The 25,748-nt window shown below is 43.4% G+C and overlaps 1 protein-coding gene across 1 annotated transcript in view; it reads left to right on the forward strand.

The window, feature by feature from the left end:
- The window catches only part of LOC115782554 (uncharacterized), a 27,209-nt gene extending 1,580 nt beyond the window's left edge, over positions 1-25,629 (forward strand). The window contains exons 3-25 of the mRNA XM_030732772.1: positions 3,559-3,660; positions 4,358-4,451; positions 4,621-4,724; positions 4,816-4,860; positions 4,951-5,089; positions 6,085-6,188; positions 7,104-7,136; positions 10,545-10,634; positions 12,726-12,786; positions 12,953-13,050; positions 13,133-13,177; positions 13,268-13,406; positions 13,506-13,609; positions 22,892-22,936; positions 23,025-23,157; positions 23,807-23,910; positions 24,055-24,099; positions 24,192-24,324; positions 24,403-24,506; positions 24,662-24,706; positions 25,041-25,173; positions 25,256-25,359; positions 25,524-25,629. Of these exons, the coding sequence (XP_030588632.1) occupies positions 3,559-3,660; positions 4,358-4,451; positions 4,621-4,724; positions 4,816-4,860; positions 4,951-5,089; positions 6,085-6,188; positions 7,104-7,136; positions 10,545-10,634; positions 12,726-12,786; positions 12,953-13,050; positions 13,133-13,177; positions 13,268-13,406; positions 13,506-13,609; positions 22,892-22,936; positions 23,025-23,157; positions 23,807-23,910; positions 24,055-24,099; positions 24,192-24,324; positions 24,403-24,506; positions 24,662-24,706; positions 25,041-25,173; positions 25,256-25,359; positions 25,524-25,549 (2,030 nt within the window). The 3' untranslated portion in view covers positions 25,550-25,629. The remainder of the gene's footprint in view (positions 1-3,558; positions 3,661-4,357; positions 4,452-4,620; positions 4,725-4,815; positions 4,861-4,950; positions 5,090-6,084; positions 6,189-7,103; positions 7,137-10,544; positions 10,635-12,725; positions 12,787-12,952; positions 13,051-13,132; positions 13,178-13,267; positions 13,407-13,505; positions 13,610-22,891; positions 22,937-23,024; positions 23,158-23,806; positions 23,911-24,054; positions 24,100-24,191; positions 24,325-24,402; positions 24,507-24,661; positions 24,707-25,040; positions 25,174-25,255; positions 25,360-25,523) is intronic.
- Positions 25,630-25,748: the final 119 nt, after the last annotated feature.

Raw genomic sequence — 25,748 nt, forward strand, 5'->3', positions numbered from 1 at the left:
AAGGAAATCACAAGAGACCTCCACCTAACCTCCTACAACACTCCAGATGATTTTTTCCATGTCCTTGAGAACCAGTATGGAAACCCAACAGCCATAGCAACCGAAATTGCTACAGAGAATTCCTGCAGTTAGAGGTCACCAGCCAAGAAGGATAGTGGAGTTAATTCAAGCTGTTGAAAAGGCACTTACGGACCTCAGTGACCTTGGAGAAACTGGTGCCATTAAAAACCCTTCGTGACAAAGTCAGCTGAGACCAAGCTTCCTGAAGCTCTGAAAAAGGAGTGGCTCGTTTATGCAGCAAATAAAAAGAATGCTGAGGTACCACAGAACCGTTTTGATCACCTCCTGGCATTTCTGAAAGACCAAGAAAATATTTCGAGCAACTGAGAGAGGGGGAGGAAAGTAGACGGGAGACCCGAATGGAGCCAAGACACACCAGAACCAAGTCAGTCAAAACCGGAGGGGAACTCTGTAAGCTGTGTTGTCTGTGGCAATGGAAAGCACAGGAAAAGACTCTACTTTTGCAAACAATTCAGAATGCTAACATTAGCTGAGAGAAGAGCTGCTGTCAAGAAGGTAGCAGCATGTACCAAGTGTCTAGAAGTTCATGATGACAAATCATACTGCAAACCTGGCTATTTGTGCAAGAATCAAAGTTGCAGGAATGGGGGCAATCTGTTCCCAAGTGTTGAAGCTAAGAAAATCAACATAACCCAGAGGAGGAGCCCAGCTGATCCAGAAGAAGACAGAAGCAGCAGGAAGTACACAGAGGATCAGGAAGAATTTCTTAAGAAACTGGGGTGAATCAGTTCAGGAGGCCAGAGAAGTCATTCACACCACACCCACCCCCCTCTGGGTGTTTTGTGGTAGTCAGTTCCTGTTCAGCTGTAGTGAGAGCTTGGTTTGTGTTGCTGACAGAAAGTCAAATTTGTTCCCAGTGGGTGTTACACTCCACCCTTTCAAGGAGCAGAGAGTAGTTGTGTAATCAATGTCTAATTATTATTTTTTCATAAACTCATGTAAAGCAGCATCATATCAGTTTTTTTTTGTTTGTTTGTTTGTTTGTTTTTGCTGTCTGGTATGGAAAGTAACCTTAATTACCTTCAGGAGGTGCAGATGGTTAGTATAAAATACAGATAAACATAAACACTGTTTAAAATAAATAAAGGAACACATTTTAAGTTCAGCATCAAGCCAGTTAATCTTCTGTGATATTGATGAGGTCATTAAATAAAGGGGGTGTTAATCAGTTTCAGCTGCTTTTGTGTTCATGAATTTAACCACAGGTGCACTAGAGGGGCAACAATGAGACCCCCCCCCCCCCCCCCCCAAACAGGAATGATTTTACAGGTGGAGGACACTCACATTTTCCCTCCTCATCTTTTCTAACTGTTTTCCATTTGGCTATGGTCAGAGTTATTACTGGTACCTTATGGAGATCTGATCATTTTCACTTATCAGGACATGGAACGTCACCTCTCTGGTGGGGAAGGAGCCTGAGCTAGTGTGTGAGGTTGAGAGATACTGGCTAGATATATTCTGTTTCTTTTTATATTCACCTTATTTACTTTGTTTATACCCCACTCTGTATTTAATCATTAGTTATTATTAATCTCTGCTGCATCCTAAATGCACAAAGAAGCGTTATCGTAGATCCTTCCTTCCAGCAGCTGTAAGACTGTATAACCGTCACTGCTCCCAACAAAACCACAATAACCTACACATTGTAGGATAATATATAATATATTGTAAATAGTCCGGCCTGTTAAGGTTCAACACACAGGCACATCATGTACATTGTATATAGTGTTATTATTAGTAGTATTGTTATTACGTGTTGTATAAGCGCTTTGAGTGCTCTGACTGAGTAAAATGGTAAATGGACTAGTTCTTATATAGCGCTTTTCTACTCAGTCAGAGCACTCAAAGCGCTTATACAACATGTTTACATTCACCCATGCACTCCCATTCATACAAGCACTTCCATGTTTAGTAAGCTAAGTGCTTTTAATTAGCTAACACTCACACACATTCATACTCCGACGGGACGGTCGGAGAGCAACTTGGGGTTAAGTATCTTGCCCAAGGATACATTGGCATGTAGCCTGGAGTAGCCAGGAATCAAACCGCTGACCTTCCAATCAGTAGGTGACCTGCTCTACCTACTGAGCTACAGCCACCCACAAAAGCGTCTTGTACCCAGAAAAGCGCTATATAAGAACTAGTCCATTTACCATTTACCATTATTATTATTAAGGTTAATCTTGTTTGTTGTTTATATATATATATATATATATATATATCAGTGACGTGCAGTCAGGGGAGGCAGGTGAGGCACGGCCTCACCTGTCATCGTGGAAATATAAAATTAAAAAATAAATTAAATGGTTATATTCATTCAGTGATTTGTATTTTAAAGTTCTTTTCCATTTAACTACACCATTTTTAGATTCGTTTTTTTCAAAATCGTTGAATTTTCGCATTTGCCGGTCAAATACTAGGAGACGAACGGTGAGGCACCAGCCCGGCGAGCCGCACCACGGATTGCGCAATCCGTGGTGCGGCTCAGTATAGTCATTGCCAATGACTACTAACTGTGCTGGCATGCTATGCAGTGAGACCGGATTACTTTCCCTTTGCATGTGGCTATTAAAATGTTCTAACACTTTTACTATATGAACTAAATTTCTATATTTTAGCTGGTGTATATAATGCACAGTTTTTTTTTTGTTTGTTTTTTCATTAACAACTGTATGTGTGCAATGCATTCTTGTGTTGAGCGATCATGAAACTGCTGCGAAGAGACACTAGGTGAGGCACGCAGTTCTCGTGCCTCATGGTAGGGGGCGCTGGTGATCCCAGGGACTCTACGACTCCTCGGTGGCAAGCTACCATAAACAGTTAGCAAGGCCAGTTAGTTTTTCCTGTTGCTTGGCCTTATGTTCAACATGGAAGATTACATAACTCAACTGAAAGAATTTTCTAAACTGGACTTTCAATCGAAGCAGAAGATAATAATTAAAGGAAGACCAACACCGGAGCTAAAAGGTTTGCTTCAGACTATGTTAATGTTAAACAAAACAACTGTTGCCAATCAAATGGTGAATAAGCTATATGTTTGTAAATCTGATGTGATGACGTCAGTGCCTCACCAGTCACGACCCTCACCGCACGTCACTGATATATATATATATATATATATATATATATATATATATATATATATATAAATTATTCTTAATAGTGTAAATTATTATATTTACACCCAAATTTCCCCTCTGTGGGACAATAAAGGCTGTTTCTTCTTCTTCTTCTTCATCTCTGGCTCTCTTCCACAGCCTGTCTGTCCTCTTCTGTCCTGTCTCTCTCCCCTCAGCCCTAACCAGTCACAGCTGTTGGGTTTTTGTTGGGTTTTCTCTGTATTATTGTTGGGTCTTTATCTTACACTATAAAGGACATCGAGATGACTGTTCGTTGTGATTTGGCGCTATACAAATAAAACATATTCCTCATTATTTTAGCAAATACACAATATTTATGCATTCTTTATAATTACAGGATTTACCAGAGCTGAACTTTCTTTCCCTTCCACTGTCACTGCCACATCCACCGGGAGAGTGATCACCTTTAACAGCGTCAGTGTCCAGCAGCTGAGCTGTGGTAAGATGGATGCAGGTTTTATGTTAAAGCTGGCTGTTCAGTCACATCCATAAGAATGTGGACAGTGACGTTTGTCGTTTTGCTCCCGAACACCAGCACAGTGGATTTGTGACTGAAGTGCAGACTTTCAGCTTTAATTACATAAAGAGTTTAACAAAAGCAATGCATCAATAGTGTAGCCCCTTAACTGGCAAGGGCCCGGTGACGGGCCGTTTGTAGTCCCTTTTATATGGCAGGCTAGACCCTCCCATTTTTATTGACACGTCATTCGGCCAATCATGTAACTGGCTGCACCAAATCACCTGACAAAGCTACGTGACGCCCTCTGAGTATTATTGGCTCTGGGAAACCCATTTCTTAACATGATTGGCCGAATGAGGTGTCAGTCAAAATGGGCGGGTCTAGCCTGCCATATAAATGCACTTCATTCGGCCTGCGGACCAGACGCAGCCGATTAATAGGCTATGAAATGGGTTGTTCAGAGCCAATAATAACCAGAGGGTGTTATGTAGTTGTTTCAGGTGATTTTATTTGCTGCCAGTTAAGGGGTTAAGAATTGCAGCGATTATTTTATACATATTCGCCCGTTTTGGGTATGAATGTAGTTTCTGAGTCTTAAATCAAGCCAAAGTACCTTAAAGCTGCACTTTTACATTTAACATTTAATTTTCCTTTTGTCTCATTATGTGAATAACAGAGAGCGGACTGATCATTGTGCAGTCAGTTTTGCACAGGTGTGAAGATCGACGCACCTGCTCTGCACTTCCCAATCTGGGCGTCATCAAGAGAAGGTGAACACTGTCGCAGTTTAGCTGCTTTAATTTCACAGAAATGACCCCTCCATTAAAAGAACTGCTTTTAAAAAGAAACAGCAAAAGTTGATCTGACAGGAACAGGTATTAGAAATTATTCACTGATCTCTGTAACACACCTGAAAATCACCTTTCTGTCTCCCTGCAGCTGTGACCTGAAGGAAGTATGTCAAATACAAACAGACATCATCTGTGCCTGTAATTCCAGCATCTGCAAATACCTGGACATCACCTACGGCTGCTTCCCAGCAAGTCTGTCACATGTCCGATTATCAACTAATAATCAATGAAATGTGTAGATGAATTCTTACAGTTTCTAATGTGATTGATGTTTCTTTGTCAGACCGCACTGTAGCATGTGAAGGATCTCAGGCAAAGCTTCAGTGTGGTGAGATTTTTTTCCCCAGTTTTGTGTAAGTTTAGTGGATTCAGTTGATAGAAATACAGGCATGGTTACAGTTTATGATCTCTTCCTCAGATGAAGGACAGGTTATAGTCGTCTACAGGGCTGATTATGGACGCCGTGACATCACCACCTGCTCTGATGGACGTCCTGACTCTGAGCTCCAAAATGTTCAGTGTTCGAGTCCCAACAGCACAGAATATGTAGTGAACAGGTACAGATGCTGACTCTCTTTCTGCAGTTTTACATCTGCTCTCAGGCTCCGTTAACACAACATTGTTTCCAGTGGAAACGGCATCGTTTTTCAGCCTTCCGTTAACACGGTGGCCTTTCAGAAACGATCTGCGTTTACACGGAAACCTGTGAAATGGTGAAAACGATGTAGTTCCCATGCCAGGCCACAAGTTGGCGTTGTTTTTTTTGTTTTACAAAGCTTGTTCACGCAAGATGTGCATGCGTGGAGGGACACAGTAGGAAGAGCAGCAAATTGTTTATTATTATGAGGTTGGATTACTGCTGCACACAACGCTGAATTACAAAACGGCAACAACACAAGAAGTGCTCATGAATCCACCATTGCAAGTATCGGTCATCATTTGGCGCATGCGCAGAAAACTGTGGCGTTGCATCCATAGTGCGCATGTGCGAGTTACCATTTCCAAAACACGTACTAGTCATCCGTTTACACCAGTTGTTCTCAATTAGTTTCTGTTAGCCCCCACACACACCCACACACACACACACACACACTCTGCCACGACTATAAATAGTCACGGCGGAGCCTGCTCTATGCTGAGTAGGCAAAAAAAACCCATACACCATAGAGCTATTACTTACTGCGCACACTGACAATGAGTGCACCACTGCCACCTACTGTAATGGATGTACAATTACACTTAATTCTAGTACAGCAAAAAAAAAAAAAAGCATATTCTCCGGGGCCAGACGTGCCCCCCCCCCCCCCCCCCCCCCCCCCCCGTACCACATCGCGTCCACCCAAAGGGGGCGCGCCCCACTATTTCAGAAGCACTGGTTTACATGGAAATGCAGGCCGGTGCATCATTTTCAATCCGTTCTCGTGTAAACGGAAATCCTAAATGAGTCAAAACGATGTTGTTTTTATTTTGAAACGGTGTCGCGTGAACGGGGCCTCAGATGACTCGGCGTATTTCAAGGCTCTGCTGACTCACCTTTTACCTGCATTCACAGCTGTAACTGGCAAAAAAGCTGCACTGTTGCAGCAAAGAGCTCAGTGTTTGGAGAGCCCTGTAATGGCACCTCCAAGTACCTGGAGGTGGTTTATGGCTGTCAGGGTAAGTCATTTAAATGATAAACACACAACTTCTAAAACAGCCCAACTTTTAGACTCCGTGAATTCAAACCCTTTCTGATCTTTTTTGGTCAGAGCTCCCTGAGCAGTCCTTCCCTTTAAATCTGACCTCTCTGCTTCCTCTGCTCTCCTCTTTCTTCCATCTTTCTCCATCTCTGAGTGAACTTCTCTCTCATACAGTATCTTTGCCCTCAGCTCGCAGACACACTGTGTGACAAACTGCACGCAAACAGTTTGTGTGTTTGCTGATATTTGTTGAGCTGATAGAAACACGTAAAAGTGTTAAGCCGGGGCGGCTCAGTGGATGAGCGGGCAACCATGTGTGTATTCCCCCATCTCTCTCTCTCCCTGTTTTCCTGTCTCTCTACATTGTAACCTATTGAATAAATCTGCAAAAGGCCAAAAAATAATAATTAAAAAAGTTACATCATTGCAGATCGTTCTGTCCCACTTTAACTGCTCAGCAATGCTGTGGTTGATTCATAAATGTGTGTTTTCCCTGTTTGATCTCTTCATGTGCGATCAGCACCAGTGATGGATGCACCAATAGGATCGTCTTGTTGTTCCTTCCACTTTCATTCAAATCAGGTTGATGGGAAATTCCCCTCAAATATCTTAAACCTGAAATAACGAGCCTCTTTGATCATCATTATATTAATAAATAATTAATTATTATTATTTGATTAAACTGTTAAAAAACCCTGTTTGATTCCAGTTTAGCTTCATCTTTCTCCACTATCAACTAAAGGCAGAAAATAATAAAAACAAACCTGTTTCAGCAGAAACTCTGTAAATCCTGCACTCCCAGTTTTCTCCTGTGGGCTTATTTTTGGTTCATGCTGTGAGCTGAATCAAACACCATCCCAAACACACTGAGGTTTCTTTTTGTATTTTTCAGAGCTGGCAGCATCCTGTTTACTCATCCCTTCAGGTAAACATGTTTAGTGCTTGATCATATTTTTGTCATAAGGAACCTTTCTGTTAAACTCCAGTTTGATCCATGCCAATCATCTGGGCTTTATAGGCCAATAAGTCTGCACGACCTCAGTCTTTGTTGGTGCCCCTGAACTACTGAACTGCTATCACACAGGACTCTATGGATCTTCTTATTTCCTGTCTCCAGCTGAAGTAAAACATAAATAATGACATAAACAAATCTTCTGGGGTAGATGACATTCAGCCAGAGTCACTTAAGAATCTGGATATTATCAGGCCATCCTTGTTGCCTCTGAAACATGGAAGTCAGGGATTCAGTTCATATGTTTAAGAAGGGATCTGGAGGGTATGTTTCAGCTTCAGAGGGCTCACGCTCCTCAGTCTCTTGGAAAGATCTGCTTCAGGATATCGGAGAGAAGAGTCCGCTGATTTGTGGGCTCTGAGATTCAGAAGCAATGCAGTTCTTATCCTGATCATGGAGCTCTGGACCAGCTGTTTACTCTCTCCAGGGTACTTGAGGTCTAGATGTGTTTTGTAGACTTGGGGAAGGAATTTGCATTGCTGCCAATACAACAAACTCTTTTCAGTTGGTCTGCCCTTTGTCATCAATCTGGCTTAATAGCACAGGCTGGAAGGCCCGTTAATACTGCATTACAATAATTGAGGCGCGAGATGACCACAGCCTGCACCAAGAGCTGAGCAGCATGTTGCGTTAGAAACGGTCTAATTTGTCTGATGTTATATAGCGCAAAGCGACAGGATCGAGCAACAGAGGCCACTTGGTGTGTAAATGATAACATGACTCCCAGATTCCTGGCAACCTTCGCCGGAGAAAGTGAGAGAGAATCGATTGTTAAGGTGAAATTGCGTTGAACTGACTGTTTTGCAGGAAACACCAGTAGTTCAGTCTTAGAAAGATTAAGTTGAAGATGGTGTGACTTCATCCACGAGGATATATCTGAGAGACAATGAGATATCCATGCTGAGATCGTAGAGTCATCCGGCGGGAATGATAAGTAGAGCTGAGTATCATCGGCAAAGCAATGGTAGGAGAACCCATGAGAGGAAATAACTGGGCCCAGAGAGGTGGTATAGATGGAAAAGAGGAGGGGTCCCAGTACTGAGCCTTGGGGCACTCCAGTGGACAGTGGACATAATGAAGACAACTGTCCTCGCCATGACACTTTGAAGGAGCGTTCAGCAAGGTAAGATCTGAACCATGATAGTGGTGTATCTGAGATACCCATATTGGAGAGTGTAGTTAGGAGTCGGTCATGATTGACTGTATCAAAGGCTGCTGACAAGTCCAGCAGAATGAGGGCTGAGGACTGTCCAGAAGCTCTGGCAGTTTTTGAGGCTTTGGTCACAGACAGCAGCGCCGTCTCAGTGGAGTGTCCCTTTTTAAAACCGGATTGGTTTTGGTCAAGGTAGTTATTCTGGGAGAGAAAGCCTAAGATCTGGTTATACACTGCCCTTTCTATGCTTTTTAAAAATGAAAGGTAGTAGCGAGACCGGTCGATAGTTGTCGACCAGGGCAGGGTCGAGAGAAGGTTTTTTAAGTAGAGGTGTCACCTGGGCCTGTTTGAAAGTGAGCGGAAATTCACCGGTGGATAGGTAAGTATTAATTACATGCGCGATGACTGGAATAGGTGCGATGGTTTGTAGAAGGTCAGTGGGAATCGGATGTAGTAGGACGTCTACGTGTTAGGAGGGCCAGTGCTTCTTTCTCAGAGAGAGGAGTAAATTAAGTGAATGTACTTTCTTTGAATGATGAAGACGGAGGAGCAGAGACAATGGGTAGATCTGTGAACTGACTGCTGATGGCCGCCACTTTCCCAGAAAAGAAAGAGGCGAATTTTTCAGCTGTAAGACACATAGGCAGAGGAGGAGGTGGAGGATTCAACAGTGATCTGAACGCTGTGAATAATCTTCGAGAATCTGTCAGCGAGCTGTAAAATTCAGTTTTGGCAATTGTGAGGTGTTCTGAGAAGGAAGCCAAAAGAAGCTGATAGTGAGATAAGTCGGACATGATGCCCTTTTTATGCCATATCCTTTCAGCAGCCCGGAGTTTGGAACGTAGCTTCCGGAGGGACTCATTTTTTAGCCACGGCTGTGGCTTGCTAGTGTGGACGATACGAGATCTCAAAGGACAGAAACTGTCCAAACAGGAGCTCAGTGTGGAGCAGAGTGTATCTGTGGCAGTGTTCATGCTGAGAGAGGAGAGTGAGCCTAATGAAGGCATAGTAGTGGCAACCCGTGATGAGTACTGATCTACAGAGAGGTTTCTGAGATTGTGACGGAAAGTGACCATAGCTGGAACAGCAATAGGTTTTCTAGAAATGCGGATACTGAACTGAATAAAAAAGTGATCTGAGAGATGAAGCAGAGTGACCTTTAGTGATTCTGTATCACAATGACGTGTGAAAATTAAGTCCAGGTTTTTACCGGCTTTATGAGTTGGAGGACTGGGGACTAGCTCTAAATCAAAAGAGTGCATAAGAGATTTAAAGTCAGTAGAGCCAGGGCTGTCAAGGTGAATGTTCATGTCACCTAGAATGAGCATGGGACACTCATTCTTCGGAAAGGAGGACAGTAACATGTCTAGTTCATTTATGAATTGACCCAGATGTCCAGGAGGACGATAGATGACAATAATACCAAGTTTAACTGGAGCGCTAACCAATATGGCATGGTATTCAAATGAGGTATGTGTAGTTGACGATAGTAAAGTAGTGTACTGTAAGCCATTAGCAATTAGCAAGCCTGGATGGACGAGATGTGTGGCTGAAAGAACAGTTATTAGATAGAGCTGCCGGAGTAGCAGTATTTTCAGGCTTGATCCAAGTTTCAGTCAGAACCAGTATTTGTAGAGATAAATTATAAGCATGAGCTGAGATAAAGTCCGCCTTGTTCACGGCTGATTGACAATTCCATAGCTCCACAGAAAGGGTAGTAGTAGTGGATGAGGTCAGTGTTATCGGCCTGAGATTAGCATGATTTTGATGCCTGTAGATTGATCTGCGCTTTCTGACCGACCCGGCGATAACGGGAATGTAATGATAGCACATACTGGATGGCAGACGGTAGCTGCTGTGGGGCCCGGTGGTAGCTGCTGGGGGGCCTGGTGGTTTCTGCTGGGGGGCACGCAGACAATATAAACACAGAGGGATAATGAGGGAGGTGGAAACATGTGGGGAGAACAGCTGATGGAACACACAAAGGAGACACAGGAAGAAATACCAAACATAAAGCAAACTAAACAAACCAAGACACACAACCAGAGATATAACAAAAACACAGAAGTTCACCAAAAAGAACTCAAAACAGCACCCAGGATCATTTCATATTAATCATATTCATTTAGCAGATGTACAGTTTATGTGTTTCTTTTTCATTTCAACAGTCAATGTGACTTCCATTTACAACGTGACCCCCATATCCAGAGGGAGAGCAATCACCTCTGACAGCCTCACTGTTCATCGCCTGAGCTGTGGTAAGATGGACAAAGACTGTAAGTAAAAGCTGGATGCACAGCAGGGCCAAAAGTATTTGGACAGTGACTTTTTCTGTAGTGGCGCCTCTGTTCACTTGTCATAAGGAGTGTGGATGTGGACCCAGATACAGACTCAAAAATAGAGTTAAATAATAAAAACAAACCTTTGTTTATGTGAGCAGAAAGTCCAGTGGCAGCCACAGACAGACTCAGTTACGGGAGCGCTTAAGTTCAGCTCTCATTACCCAGCAGCCTTTGCTGTCACCTGTGCTGTTTTGGACTAATTGTTTCTTTTCTACGGAACGTTTGGAAGTTCTGAGTGTTCAGTAAATGAAAGGAAGTAAGTGCCTGTTAATTATGTTGGGTTTAATTGGTCTTAATTGATGCATCCAGTGTGACATGTTTATGACTTTGGCACAATGTCTACATTATATTCCTAAAGATATAATATCTGTTACATGCTCAGTCCCACATTTAACTAAAAGAATGAACCAGGTGAACTTTTCCAAATACTGTTCCCACATGAGGAGGTGTACATTGTATGTGACTGCTTCGAAATTCTTGTACAAATCTTAGAAACATGGTGTCTAACCAGATACTTACTCTGGATGGCATTACTTTGGCCTCCAGTAACACTGTGAGAAATCTTGGAGTCATTTTTGACCAGGATATGTCCTTCAATGCACATATTAAACAAATATGTAGGACCGCTTTTTTGCATTTGCGCAATATTTCTAAAATTAGAAACATCCTGTTTGGTGAAAAGCTAATTCATGCATTTATTACTTCTAGGCTGGACTATTGTAATTCATTATTATCAGGCTGTCCTAAAAGCTCCCTGAAAAGCCTGCAGCTGATCCAAAATGCTGCAGCTAGAGTACTGACAGGGACTAGAAAGAGAGAGCATATTTCTCCCAGATTGGCTTCTCTTCATTGGCTCCCTGTTAAATCTAGACTAGAATTTAAAATCCACACAGTCTAACAGTCTACAGAGCTCATACTGCATCCCTTCATACGCTGTGGCATCGCCCGGACCTCTCTTTGGCACCGAGGGGGGCAGCACACACACCCCTGGACCTCGATTCATCCTTTGCCAACTTTTGAGACAGCCGACAGCGAGTTTTATTGCACAAAATTTGGTAACAGTGCCGGCCGCCGATCGCCAGATTACACGCAAATATCCGGGCCAGCATAGATGAAAACTGTCCAAATCCATCATTGTTTTCTGCGGTTTACTGCGTATGGTTTCCATTTCTGGAACAATGTTTCCACTTCTTGTTGAATTTATCTCCGGCAGCTTTGGCTACTTTTCACACCTGCTGCGCCGCACTCACAGCTTGTTCCTGTCTAATATCATCAGTAGAGTCATTTTGTGAATCGAAGGAACTACAAAACAGAAAATTAACTTAAAACCACAGTCACAGTCTCACACTGGGTCAAAGGCCAGGGAGTAAAAATGTCCTTTTAAGCGAGATTTAAAAACAGCAAGCGCTTGAGCCTCTCTTACATATAATGACAACTCGTTCCATAATTTTGGAGCCGCAACTACAAAAGCTCGATCTCCTCTGAGTCTGCGTTGTGACTTTGGAACACATAAAAACATGAAACACAAACTGAGGAAACGAAGTGAGCATATTTAATAATGAACAGAACACTGGGTAACAGTCAGGACCATGACAACACTAACACAATGGATTCTACATCAATCAGTGAGAATCAAGATGCAGACGTTCAGCTTCAGTTCAGAGAGTTTAATGAACCCTTTAAATGAACTGTTCAGGAATTACAGCCACTATTGTCAGAGGATCAGAAGTGACAAAACTGACAGAGAAGTATTTTCATGGCCAGGTGAGGCTTCTTCCCTCATTATTAGACTGGAAAATGAAGGAGCTTTGTGTAGAATTATATGAATTTTGACCTTGTTTTTTGTGTTGTTCCAGTACACACAAAGGAAATGAACATGTGCATAACAAAATGTGTGATTGCAGTAATTTTCTGGGAGAAATAATTCATTTTCTGTAAAAATTTCAGGGATGCCAACAATTTCGCCCATGACTGTAATATTTCCTTGTGTCTGTGTGTGTGTAACAGAGCGTGGAGTGATTATTGTGGAGTCGGCTCAGAATGGCACTCTGGACATCATCAGGAAAAGGTGAACACTGCTGGGTAGTTTAACTTTGATCAATAAGCACTTAAATATTGGATTGAAAGAGTTTAATAGAAACAACTGCAGGTCAGATGTTATCTGAAAGTCAGCATCTGAAGTTATTCATTGATCACATTAATGAAGCTGAAATGGAGGTTTCTGTCTCCTGCAGCTGTGACGGCAACAAAGTGTGTGACATAAATACAAACATCACCTCTGAGCCCGGCATCTGCAAATTCCTGCACACCACCTACGGCTGCTTCCCAGCAAGTCTGTGATTATCAACTAATAATCAATGAAATGTGTAGATGAATTCTTACAGTTTCTAATGTGATTGATGTTTCTTTGTCAGACCGCACTGTAGCATGTGAAGGATCTCAGGCAAAGCTTCAGTGTGGTGAGATTTTTTCCCCCAGTTTTGTGTAAGTTTAGTGGATTCAGTTGATAGAAATACAGGCATGGTTACAGTTTATGATCTCTTCCTCAGATGAAGGACAGGTTATAGTCGTCTACAGGGCTGATTATGGACGCCGTGACATCACCACCTGCTCTGATGGACGTCCTGACTCTCAGCTCCAAAATGTTCAGTGTTCGAGTCCCAACAGCAGAGAATATGTAGTGAACAGGTACAGATGCTGACTCTCTTTCTGCAGTTTTACATCTGCTCTTAGATGACTCGGCGTATTTCAAGGCTCTGCTGACTCACCTTTTACCTGCATTCACAGCTGTAACTGGCAAAAGAACTGCACTGTTGCAGCAAAGAGCTCAGTGTTTGGAGAGCCCTGTGGTGGCACCTACAAGTACCTGGAGGTGGTTTATGGCTGTCAGAGTAAGTCATTTAAATGATAAACACACAACTTCTAAAACAGCCCAACTTTTAGACTCTGTGAATTCAAATATTTACTCTTTGATGGGAATAAAAATATATAAATATATTTGTGTGCAGAAAACAGTTCATTTATCAAACATGAACATGTTATCAGTTATTCTGCAGTGAACAGACTGAAATCACAGTTTTCACAATATTAAGAATAAATCAGCAAAATGTCAAAAAACATGTAATTTAATCAATAAGTTAGTGAGGCTGATAACATTACAGAAATTTTTAAAATGTGTCATCACTTTTCTTTTTACTGCCCTACTATTAGACGTACTTTAAATGTATATACTTGTTAGGTAAATTCACATACTTATTAAACACCAGGCTTCACTCGATCACCAGTAAAGATCTTTAATCTTTTTGCAAGAAAATTAGGAGCAAGTAACTTCAATATAAGCTCAGTGTCTTTTCCTCCCAGCCATCTTACACGCTCGGGGACATGTTATGAAACAGGAAGGCGCGACAGAGGAAGTAACAGAAACACTGACATCGACAGGGGCGTGGCAGCCATCGGGAGCTAAATTTCAACCCCAGCCCGCCCCTGGACATCGATAAAGTTCCACTTCAGTGCAGCTCTTAACGGTCTGTCTCAAATAGAAAGACAATTCTGCACTTTACTATAGCTAATATTAAACACATGACATTAGTATAGCCTTTCACTTTTATCAACCTTCTCGGTACTAATTACACAAATGAGAAAACCAGAAAAGTCAAAGGAAGACAAGCGGGTACCAAGCAGCCGACCCAGTCCTGAACCACTAGCTAGTCCCCACCCCAGGTAGGGTGCAGGAAACCAGAGTGTAGGAAGACTACCTTCCTCTCCTCCCACCCAATGTGTTGGGTGTATGTGCTGGTGTGTGTGAGTGTATGTAGTGGGAAGAATGATTATGACTGTATGAAAGCTACAGTGCTTGTAAAATTGGAGGGACACAGATATGAGCACTGACCAACAGCGCTGATCCACCCCCCAAAGACCCTCAATGTCTAAGATGTAAATAAAATTGAGGAGCAGGCAGCAGTGAGGGGACAAGTGGGGCCACCTCAGCAGCTGCACCCACCAACCACTACAAGATACACCTGCCCCCCATGGCCCTGTGTGTACTTGGATGTGTTGTGAGCTGTAATGTCTATGATGTAATTAAAAAGGAGGGCTGGGACATCACACAGCCCAAAGAGCAGATCCAAGAAAGTGGTCCCACTCACTGCGGTACTAGACCCTACATCAGGGATCCTCAACTCCAGGCCTTGAAGTCCGGTGTCCTGCAGGCTTTAGATGTGTCTCTGCTTCAACACACCTGAGTCAAACATAGAAGTCATTAGCAGGACTCTGGAGAACTTGACTGCATACTGAGGAGGTGATTCAGCCATTTGATTTAGGTGCAGTGGTTTGAATCATATTTATCTCATAGACTCCAATTTGTTCATGTAAATGGGGAGTCTTCTTCACACACTAAGGTTAATTATGGAGTTCCACAGGGTTCTGTGCTAGGACCAATTCTATTTACATTATGCTTCCCTTAGGCAGTATTATTAGAAAGCACTGCATCAATTTTCATTGTTATGCAGATGATACTCAGCTTTATCTATCAATGAAGCCAGATGACACACATCAATTAGTTAAACTGCAGGAATGTCTTAAAGACATTAAGGCCTGGATGACCTCTAGTTTCCTGCTTCTAAATTCAGATCAAACTGAAGTTCTTGTTCTCCGCCCCACAAATCTTAGAAACATGGTGTCTAACCAGATACTTACTCTGGATGGCATTACTTTGGCCTCCAGTAACACTGTGAGAAATCTTGGAGTCATTTTTGACCAGGATATGTCCTTCAATGCACATATTAAACAAATATGTAGATGTTAGATTCAACTCATTGTCATTGTGCGCACAAGGCACACAACAAAATGATCGTTCCAAATCACTCATCCAGAGATGAGCGTCTGCGGTCATGCAGCCAGAGACCGGCGCTACCGTTAGGCAATGTGGTTTAAGTGTCTTGCCCAAGGACGCAACGCAGCATAGGGACAGGGGCTTGAACCTGCAACATTCCGGCTGCAAGGCGAGTGCCTACCCACTGCACCACTGCCACTAGATTGCTTTTTTGCATTTGCGCAATATTTCTAAAATTAGAAACATCCTTTCTCAGAGTGATGCTGAAAAGCTAATTCATGCATTTATTACTTCTAGGCTGGATTATTGTAATTCATTATTATCAGGCTGTCCTAAAAGCTCCCTGAAAAGCCTTCAGCTGATCCAAAATGCTGCAGCTAGAGTACTGACAGGGACTAGAAAGAGAGAGCAGATTTCTCCCATATTGGCTTCTCTTCATTGGCTCCCTGTTAAATCTAGAATAGAATTTAAAATCCTTCTCCTCACCTACAAGGTCTTGAATAATCAGGCCCCATCTTATCTCAAAGACCTCATAGTCCCATATCACCCCAACAGAGCACTTCGCTCTCAGACTGCTGGCTTACTTGTGGTTCCTAGGATACTTAAGAGTAGAATGGGAGGCAGAGCCTTCAGCTTTCAGGCCCCTCTTCTGTGGAACCAGCTCCCAGCTTGGATTCAGGAGACAGACACCCTCTCTATTTTTAAGATTAGGCTTAAAACTTTCCTTTATGATCAAGCTTATAGTTAGGGCTGGATCAGGTGACCCTGAACCCTCCCTTAGTTATGCTGCTATAGGCCTAGGCTGCTGGGGGGTTCACATAATGCACTGTTTCTTCTCATTCACCTTATTTACTTTGTTTATACTCCACTCTGCATTTAATCATTAATTGTTACTAATCTCTGGCTCTCTTCCACAGCATGTCTTTTCTCTCTGACTTGAATTCATAATTGACCTCCTGACTTTACAATCATTTTGCAGCTGCTTCCTCTAAAACCTGCCCTCCTGGTTGGACTTGGTTTGGAGGTCGCTGTTTCATCTTTAACAGCAGTGCAAAGACCTGGACTGATGCTGAGGTACATCAGGAAATAACAGCAGCTGTTTCTGCCTCACCGATAATATAAAGATTTGATATCTTTGTTTTATTTTAAATGCATTCTCACACTTTCCATCTTCTGTGGTCACCACCTCATCTTCCTCCTCAGAGTTCCTGTCAGACACTCGGTGGACATCTGGCCTCATACCACAGCTTAGCTGAGTACACCTTCATCAGAGAGCTCATTTACAGAGCAGCAGGGTCATATAGGGAATCTTGGGTTGGAGGCAATGATTTACAGAAAGTAAGTGTTTGATGGATAAAGAGGATCAGTTGCTCCTGTTTCTGTTGTCTGATATTTTTCCTGTTTATATTCAGCAGTTTCATTCACAGAGCAACGTTTGACAGACTGATTAATCAGGACTTTGCTCCTGCACATAGATGTTGATGCTGAGTAGGGCTGCAACAATTCATCGATTAACTCGATTCTAAAAAATTATTGACACAAATTTACTGTGTCGATGCTTCCTTTAAACTGCAGCTCAGCTGTCTCGGTGTAAGCGGCGCTCCTCATTAGCATTAGCAGCATTAGTGCTCCGTCGTCTTTTTGTGGGTTTATTGGTGGCTGGCAAACCAACATAGAACTGCATTACCGCCACCTACTGGACTGGAGTGTGAATCACGCGCGCGCGCGCGCGCGCGCACACACACACACACAGATTCTAAAAAGCTCTCCGTCGCTGCGATGGATTTCCTTTAACACAGAGTGGATCATCTAGAGTTCTCACCTGTCTCGTAAAATACAGAACCCCGTATGTTACGGGACTCCGTGGAATACGGCTCCGTAACATGTGGGGTTCCGTACTTTACGGGACGGGTGGCAGCTATCGCTGACATGCATTTCCACGCCTCCACTGCTCTCTCTCTGTGTGTGTGTGTGTGTGTGTGTGTGTGTGTGTGTGTGTGTGTGTGTTGTGCTCCCTGAGAATTTCAGCTGTTATTTTTGTCTTTACTTCAGCTGTAGCTACCAGAACTGGTTTGCTAGAGCGCGGGCCATTAGCACTAGCGATGGTTCGGTACCGGAAGGCCCCCCAGGACCGAGGGGCTCCGCCAAAGTATTTTTTATACTTTAATCCCTTATTAGTGACTAAATATAGACCTGCAGTAGAAACGTATTTTCGAGAATGCTTGTGAATACAAAGCATTACACCATTACTCACACATGCGCCATGGCTCCCACAGCCACTAGTTTTTCAAAACACTCATAGCAGGCAGCGGTTTTAACTGCGCAAGCGCAAAGAGACGGTGAGTTCAAGTAGTGCAAAAGGAAACGTTTTTCCAGCGTCCAAAACAGCAGCTTTTTCTTTTAGTAACCACCATTAAATCTGTGAAACAGCTGGAGGTCCTTCATCAAGCACCTGATCAGCAAGTGTGAAGAAAAGAGAACTTTGTAGCTGCTCCATTCACCGCTGTTTGTTCACAGGCGACAAACTGCAGTACGGAAGTTAAAATATGCAGATAAACTGTTAATAAAGAAAGTATTTCTTATCCGATTAATCGATGGAATAATCTCGATTACTAAAATAATCGATTTATGCAGCTCTAATGTTGAGTTTATTTTTCTTTTGATTTTTAATGAACCTTCATGTCTCAGAGTGGTGTAAGAGGTCTCACGCCTGCACTCTCAGCATAGATGCATCAAAGTGCATCAAAACAAACTGAACCTTCAACTTTATTCTTTCAGGAAACTGTGTGGGTGTGGAGTGATGGTTCACAGTTTGACTTCCCAAAATGGGCCAATGGGGAGCCTAACAACTCTGGAGGCAATGAAGATTGTATGGAGATAAACAAAGAAGGTACAAAGTGAAAGTGGGCCTGTTGATTAAATGAGTTTGGTTTTTATATTGATTGAAGTCATGTAATCTCAGGACTTTGTAAGAACTGTGTTTTGTTAGTTTTACATTAGAAAAGAAGAAAACATTTACTGCATAGACCTCTGATTTCATTTCTTTGCTTCTTCATTTTGATCCTTTTTACAGGACGAGATTTTGTCAACGATGCCTCGTGTTTCATACTGAAAGCTTCTGTCTGTGTCAGAGACCCATAACTGCTCCTTCCTGTCCCGACACATCAGACACGAGGATGTCACATCCCCCCTGCTGATGTCACTTCCACCAGGATGTCAAGCCTCGATGACATCACTGCTGGAAGATGTATTGACCAATATGATTTCATATCACAATAAACACAAATAAATGGATTTCCTGAGCATCAACCAGTCTCACCTGCTTTGATCCTTTCATTTTCACGCTCAGTAAAATATGTTGAAGACAATTTAGAAAATGTAGCAAACACAAAAACACACATACATGTTTACAGCACACAATCAAAATCTGTCAGCGTCACACAAAGAAAACTAAAGAACAGATGGACTCCTGCAACATGCTCACAGGTTGATTCAGATTTAAGCCTTTATATTTGAAGGACCCACATGAGGATCTGAGCAGACTTTATTCCAGCTGCCTGATCAATGGTTTAAAAAGCTTCTGCTGTAAGAGATTAAAGACAATGGTCACGTTGCTCTGTCAGTCTGTGCAGATTCATCCTGATGATGATGGTTCAAAGATTTGCTGCTGGTTTCACAGAATAAAGATAGCAACAGTAGCCATAACAAACAGATGCATCTGGAGAAATGCTTTCCAAATATTTTTGTTCCACAGTAGGATATCATATCCATTTTCACAGTATTTTATATTTTTTGCAGTTTGGAGCGTCGTGCAGAAGGTCACTGGTTCTGTTTCACAGATGACCTCGGCTGATGTTCTGCAGCAGAGTCTGTATTTAACCTCTTCCTGGTGGTTCGATCCTTTTACCTGTTCTTCACTCTGATTTGAAATCCAGTTTCAGCCTCACTCGCTCCCTCCGCCCGTCACCGGGACTCATTTTTATGAGTTTTAATTTTCTGGAAATTTCTTCTTTCAGTTTATGCTGATCACGTCTAAAAGTTCTGCACGTATGAATGAACGCTCGTGTTTGTGGGACTACGTCGGATATTTTGTAAAACACGAGTGTTTTATACGTGAGCTGCGTGAGGAGGACGACGTGCAACAGCCACATATGAAACTGCAGAGACTTGTTGGAGGCCGCATTTCTGTGACATCATAATAATTATGAATCAGAGCTGAACTGATGGTTGATTAAACTGTAAACAGTCGTGATCAAACACATGAGGCCATTTAACCACCTTTACAGGATCTGAATGTTTGCATTGATTTCATTGTTAAGTGTAATATGATATGGGGGGGGGGGGGGGGGGGGTGTCAGGCAGTTGATTTATGCAGCCTATAAAATATATTTCCTTCTTTAAATGATTAAGGAGCTCGTTCTGGAATAAAGAAGTATTTTCCTGCTTTTAACTCAACTTGAGGTTCATCGTTACATCCGTTTACTTGACTGATTATCCAGCTCAGGGTCATGTGTGTGTGTGTGTCTGTGTGTGTGTCTGTGTGTGTGTCTGTGGGGATCCAGCTGACACTGGGCGAGCTGGGATTGGTTTACATAATCTTTGCTAAAATAATCGTGATGAGCATGTTCTCATGTTTCCATTGGCTGTTTGTTGTGCATGTAGGTAAAAGTTGAAGTGTAAACGGTGTAAATACGCGGAGGTCTGCGTCTGATCTGCTATCAGCTCAGCTCCTCGTCGACAGCCGGCTCTCCAAACACGATGCTCCGCTCCGGGCTCAGCGGCACGCTGTGTGAGTACGACATGCTCATGAGCCTTCATGCAGGAATCGGGACAGATGCTACTTTCAAATTATCCAGTATCTTTATATGTTTCTGAAAGTAATTCATGGGTCATAAATATTTTACTGTGCACTGCTTTAAGCTGACAGGCTGTAAATAAACCTGTGCTGCTGTGAAATAATTCAGATTCAACCTTTGAGTAGAAATAATTTTATTAAAAAGGTTCAAATGTTTGCAAACATGTTATAAGAGACACATTCTTTAATTTGAATGTTTATGATAGAGCTTTCAAACAGCTTCGAGGTTTCTCTTATCATGTTTATCAGCGGGGGGGTTGGAAGCAGGTTGTGTGCAGCGCCCTGTGAACATCCAGGTTTCTCCTCTGCCTTTTTCTCATGTTCGTCACAGTCTGACACTTTGTTTTTCAGTGCTGGCAGCTTCCTGTCTGCTCATGACTTCAGGTAAAAGTGTGTTTTTGTACCTTCTTCATACTCATCAGGTAAACCTCACCTTTACCTGAGCTGCCATCACTCCAGGCCTCTCTTCTTTTCTTACCTCCTGTCTCCAAAGGTGTGGCTTTGATTTGGACACTAGTGGAGATGTGAATTTGGCTGGAGAACCAAAAATTCAGGAAAAGTTTGGAAATTTTGAGGAAATTAATGTCTTTTTAATTAATATTTCCTGTCATGATATGAACTGAAATATTTATCTCATTCCAGTTCAGTAAATGGTGTTTTTGAATGCTTGATGCAGCCATGCACTCTGAGACAACAGGTGAAACACTGACCTGGGCTCACTTCCTGCTGCCTGCATAGACAGCCGTTAGTTAACCCTCTGCTGGAAATCATATTTGATTTTAACACCCACTTCAAATGTTATCAGTCCATTAAATGCACGTTATCAACAGTTATCAGACCCATAGTTAAGGTGCATAGGAACTCATCACTCTCACCACTGCAGGTGATTTTTGCAGCTCTCAGGGACAGGAAGCCAGTCAGACCTGCAGTTTGTCTGCAGACTGCAGCTTTTTTCTCACGTGCAGCATCACAACACTGCTGCACATCGATCAGCTGACTCCACGGAAGACCAAACTGATCAGGAGATGGAGATGAGGAGCATAAAAATAAAGATCCATGGACACAGTTTTAGGGAGAAAGGCTGAAGTTTCAGAAAGGTCAGCCCTCCAGATGAGCGCCCGTGTTTTGTCTCTGCACTTTCTCCGAGCAGCCAGGCTGTCCTTGTGACCTTGTGCAGAGTCAAAACACACAAACACACACAGCGCCATCAGCAGACAGAGGTCACGGTACTCCCAAAGGCTCCACCGAGGCTCCACCGAGGCTGCCCGTGATTCAGCAGCAGCTGAATTTAATAATTCACTGTTGTTTTCTATTTTAAATTTAAATAAAATCTTCACTCTGATTTTTTGCTTCTTGTTTTTGGTGCTGAGCTCTTAGCTTCAACTTCTTCTTCTTCATCAAATTAAAATCAAAAGTGCTGGTGAGGGAGCTGCTCCACCTGCACCATCAGCACGATAACAACAAGAATACCAACATAACCCAAAGCATTTAGAAATTAATCTCTAACTCTAACTTTTTTTTCCCCTCCAGGCTTGACCCGAGCAGACCCTGTTGTGCCTTCCACTGTGACGGCCATATCCACAGCCAGAGTCATCACCTGTGACGGCCACAACATCCAACACCTGCGCTGCGGTAAGACGCTCAGAGACTGTAGGTGAAAGCTGGAAGTCGGGCTGACACCTGCATTCTTTGATCGTCCAGCAGGGGGCGACGCTGCGATTGTAAAAAAAAGTGTGATTGTGCAGAAGTCTGTGCTGCTCACGTGATCTTTGTCCTCAGTGGTCACACTTTTTATCAAGCAGCACTCAGACTGTGTGTGAGCGTCTCACACACACGCACACGCACACACACACACACACACACACACACACACACACACACACACACACACACACACACACACACCGGCCTCTGACTGAAGGACATAAAGTAGACTGATCCACTGCAGGAAATAGTCCCCAACGAGAGCACCACATCTGACCTGAAACGATTTATTCTTCTGTTTTTGGAATAATAACGCAGTGATGACTGTTCCTACAGAGCTGCTCTGCTCTGCATTCATTTTTTCTGTTCCTTCTTTCTCTGTTTAATTTCTCCTTTTTCCTCAACCTTTGCATGAATAACAGAGGACGGTGTGATCACTGTGGAGTCAGTTGTGTACAAATGTGGAATTACAGAAAAGTGCCCTCATCATTATGACAAACTGGAGGTCATCAAGGACAGGTGAGCCCCGCCAGCATTGAAATAAATCCTGATCCCTTTAACGAGCCTGGTGATGAGCTGCTTTCCGTCTCCCTGCAGCTGCGACGGAAAGAAAACGTGTGACATCGATATTGTCGGGCTCTTCGGCACTCATGACCCCAACATCTGCAAATACCTGGACACCACCTACGCCTGCTTCCCAGCGAGTGTGTATTTGATAACTTTATTAAATCTGCGCATGAATGATGTGATGTGTGTTTCTGATGTGATGTGTGTGTTTGTCAGTCCACAGTGTAACATGTGAGGGATCTGTGGCAAACCTGCAGTGTGGTGAGAACACAGTTTTTGGTGATTCTGGTGGATTCGTTTGATTGAAATACAAACATGTGATAGTTTAACCGTTTGAGCTCTTCCTCAGATGAAGGACAGGTCATAGTCGTCTACTGGGCCGATTTCGGGCGCCGTGATACGACCACGTGCTCCGACCACCGTCCAAAACATGAGATTCAAAACGTCCAGTGCTTGAATCCCACGACTAAAGTAGCCGACAGGTACAGAAGGTCACACTTTCACATTCTGTGCAGCTTCTTGTTTTCATTCCCTCCTCTGTTGGTCAGTGTCGTGTGGGGGACATCAGAGGTGTGAGGGGGGGGTCTGCCAGGCCCCGGAGCCTCGGCCGGTCCTCAGTGAGGCCTTCCCTGAACTGCAGCCTCTGGCCCAGCTCCTGTTTTCATGAGTGCTGGGATGAAACGTTGCCTCAGTGACTGAAGTCATGAACCCACAGGCATCAGCAGGTGTTCTGAGGTGCTCTGCAGGCCTTTACTGCAGCACCTTCAGCTGTTGCTTCTTTGTGGGTCTCTGCCTTCAGTTTTGTATTTAATAACTGAAAAGCAGCTGTGAGGTCAGGTGACTGACTCGGCCATTTGTGTGCTGCTGTTGCAGCTTTGGCTCATTATCATCAGCACGTGTCTGAACCATAACGCTGCCTCCACCACGTTAAGACACGTGATGCTTCAGACCGTCAGCTGCTCCTCTCCTTCTCCGTTCTTCTCTCTCCTGCTGCAGCTTCATCTCGGTCCCCTGAACCTTGCAGACTCTCCTGGATGTTTTCTGAAGTCTAATGTGGCCTGATGCAGTTTCATTGTTTTGTAATACTGTGTTTGAGGCCTCTGCTGACTCACTTCTTATCTGCATCCACAGCTGTAACGGGAAAAGCAGCTGTGCTATCGAAGCGAGCTGCTCGGTGTTTGGAGACCCCTGCGTGGGCACCTACAAGTACCTGGAGGTGGCTTACGATTGTCAGTGTAAGTGGCTTTAGGACTGCTTCACACTTCAGAGCTTTGAGACAAAGTTCCCTAAAATGTTTTTAAGTGGTTGTGAAGTTTTTTAATCGTTCTGATCAAACCTGTACATGAATGATTTTCTGATGTGATTTGTGTGTCTGTCAGACCGCACTGTGGCATGTGAAGGATCCCAGGTGAACCTTCAGTGTGGTGAGAACACTTTTCATTCTTGTGTGTCTTTGGTGGATTCATGTGACAGAAACACAAACGTCGTCTTCGTTTAACTCTGAGCTCTTCCTCAGAAAACGGGCAGGTGATCACCATCCACTGGGCTTATTTCGGACGCCGTGACACGACCACGTGCTCCTACCAACGTCCAGACACTGAGATTCAAAACGTCCACTGTTTAAATCCCACGCCTAAAGTGTCGGACAGGTACAGGAGTTCAGTTTTTCTTCAGGCTGACAGCTTCACTGAGGCCTCCGCTCACTCACTTCTTATCTGCATCCACAGCTGTAACGGGAAAAGCAGCTGTGCTATCGAAGCGAGCTGCTCGGTGTTTGGAGACCCCTGCCCGGGCACCTACAAGTACCTGGAGGTGGCTTATGATTGTCAGTGTAAGTGCCTTCAGACTCCACTGCAGATATTTGAGATGTGTTGCTATCAATGGACTCCAGAAACTACAAGCCTGATAGTTGAAAAGCTACAATTTTAGATTTTTAATCACGTGCAGCAGAATTATGAAACTTTTAATGAGATGTGTCTTTTTCAGTCCACAGCATCACGTGTGAACATTCTTATGCAAACCTTCAGTGTGGTAAGATCTTTGTTTTTTTAATTAGTTTATCATTTTGCTACAAACACTTTCTGGGTCCAAATGTTCCTGAAAACCAAACACAGGGTTACAAACGGTGCAGCTTCATTCGGGATCGTGATCAGGTCTCAGATAACGTTTAACATCCAGGCTGACGGAGCCTCGTATTACATCACTATAGCTCAGGGAAGTCTGCACTGATCGTGACTCAGAGAAAACACTGCAGCAGGTCGTAAAGGTGAGAGCCTCGCAGCGAGCAGAAGCTTGGACCCAGAAAGAGAATCGATGCGTCGGCGCTTAACGAGCGCCCAGTTGAACAGTCTGAACTCTTCTCCAGGTGAAGGAAAGGTAATAGTCGTCCTCTGGGCTGAATACGGGCGCCGTGATTCCACCACGTGTTCTTACAAACGTCCTCCCTCTCAGCTCGAAAATATCCACTGCTCCAATCCCACGAGCAAAGTAACCGACAGGTACGAACGCCGCATCTCTCTCCATCCTCTCAGATGATTCGATGCTGTTTGACCTCATGTGACCTCTCATGTGCATCCACAGCTGTAACGGGAGAAACAGCTGTTCTATCAAAGTAAGGAACTCGGTGTTTGGAGACCCCTGCCCGGGCACCTATAAGTACCTGGAGGTGGTGTACGACTGTCAGCGTAAGTACCTCAAAGACCCTCTGGGAGGGTTTCACACCAACACCTGCAGGTGTGTGAGCCACCGCACGCTCACAAAGCTGCGCGTGGACTTCATCCTGCCTGAATCTGCCTTTCAATCAGGAATCAAACACTTTGTGAAATGAAATTTTCTGTTTTCTTTGCAGATCTGCTGACGGGAGAACATCCGTGAAATCAAAACATGTCTGTGATTTGAACGCAGTGCTTATCTAATCAGTAATCAATACATATAGCAAAAGTATGTGGACACCTGCAGGACAGTTAAGGTGGAGGCGTGAGCATGTATACAGATGACTAAGTGTTAAACTGATCTCATTATTACAAAAATAAAAATCAATGAAACAAACTGAACGGCTCCTGCCTCAGCTCTG

Source organism: Archocentrus centrarchus, chromosome 7, assembly GCF_007364275.1.
Source record: "Archocentrus centrarchus isolate MPI-CPG fArcCen1 chromosome 7, fArcCen1, whole genome shotgun sequence".
NCBI classification, from domain to species: Eukaryota; Metazoa; Chordata; class Actinopteri; order Cichliformes; family Cichlidae; genus Archocentrus; species Archocentrus centrarchus.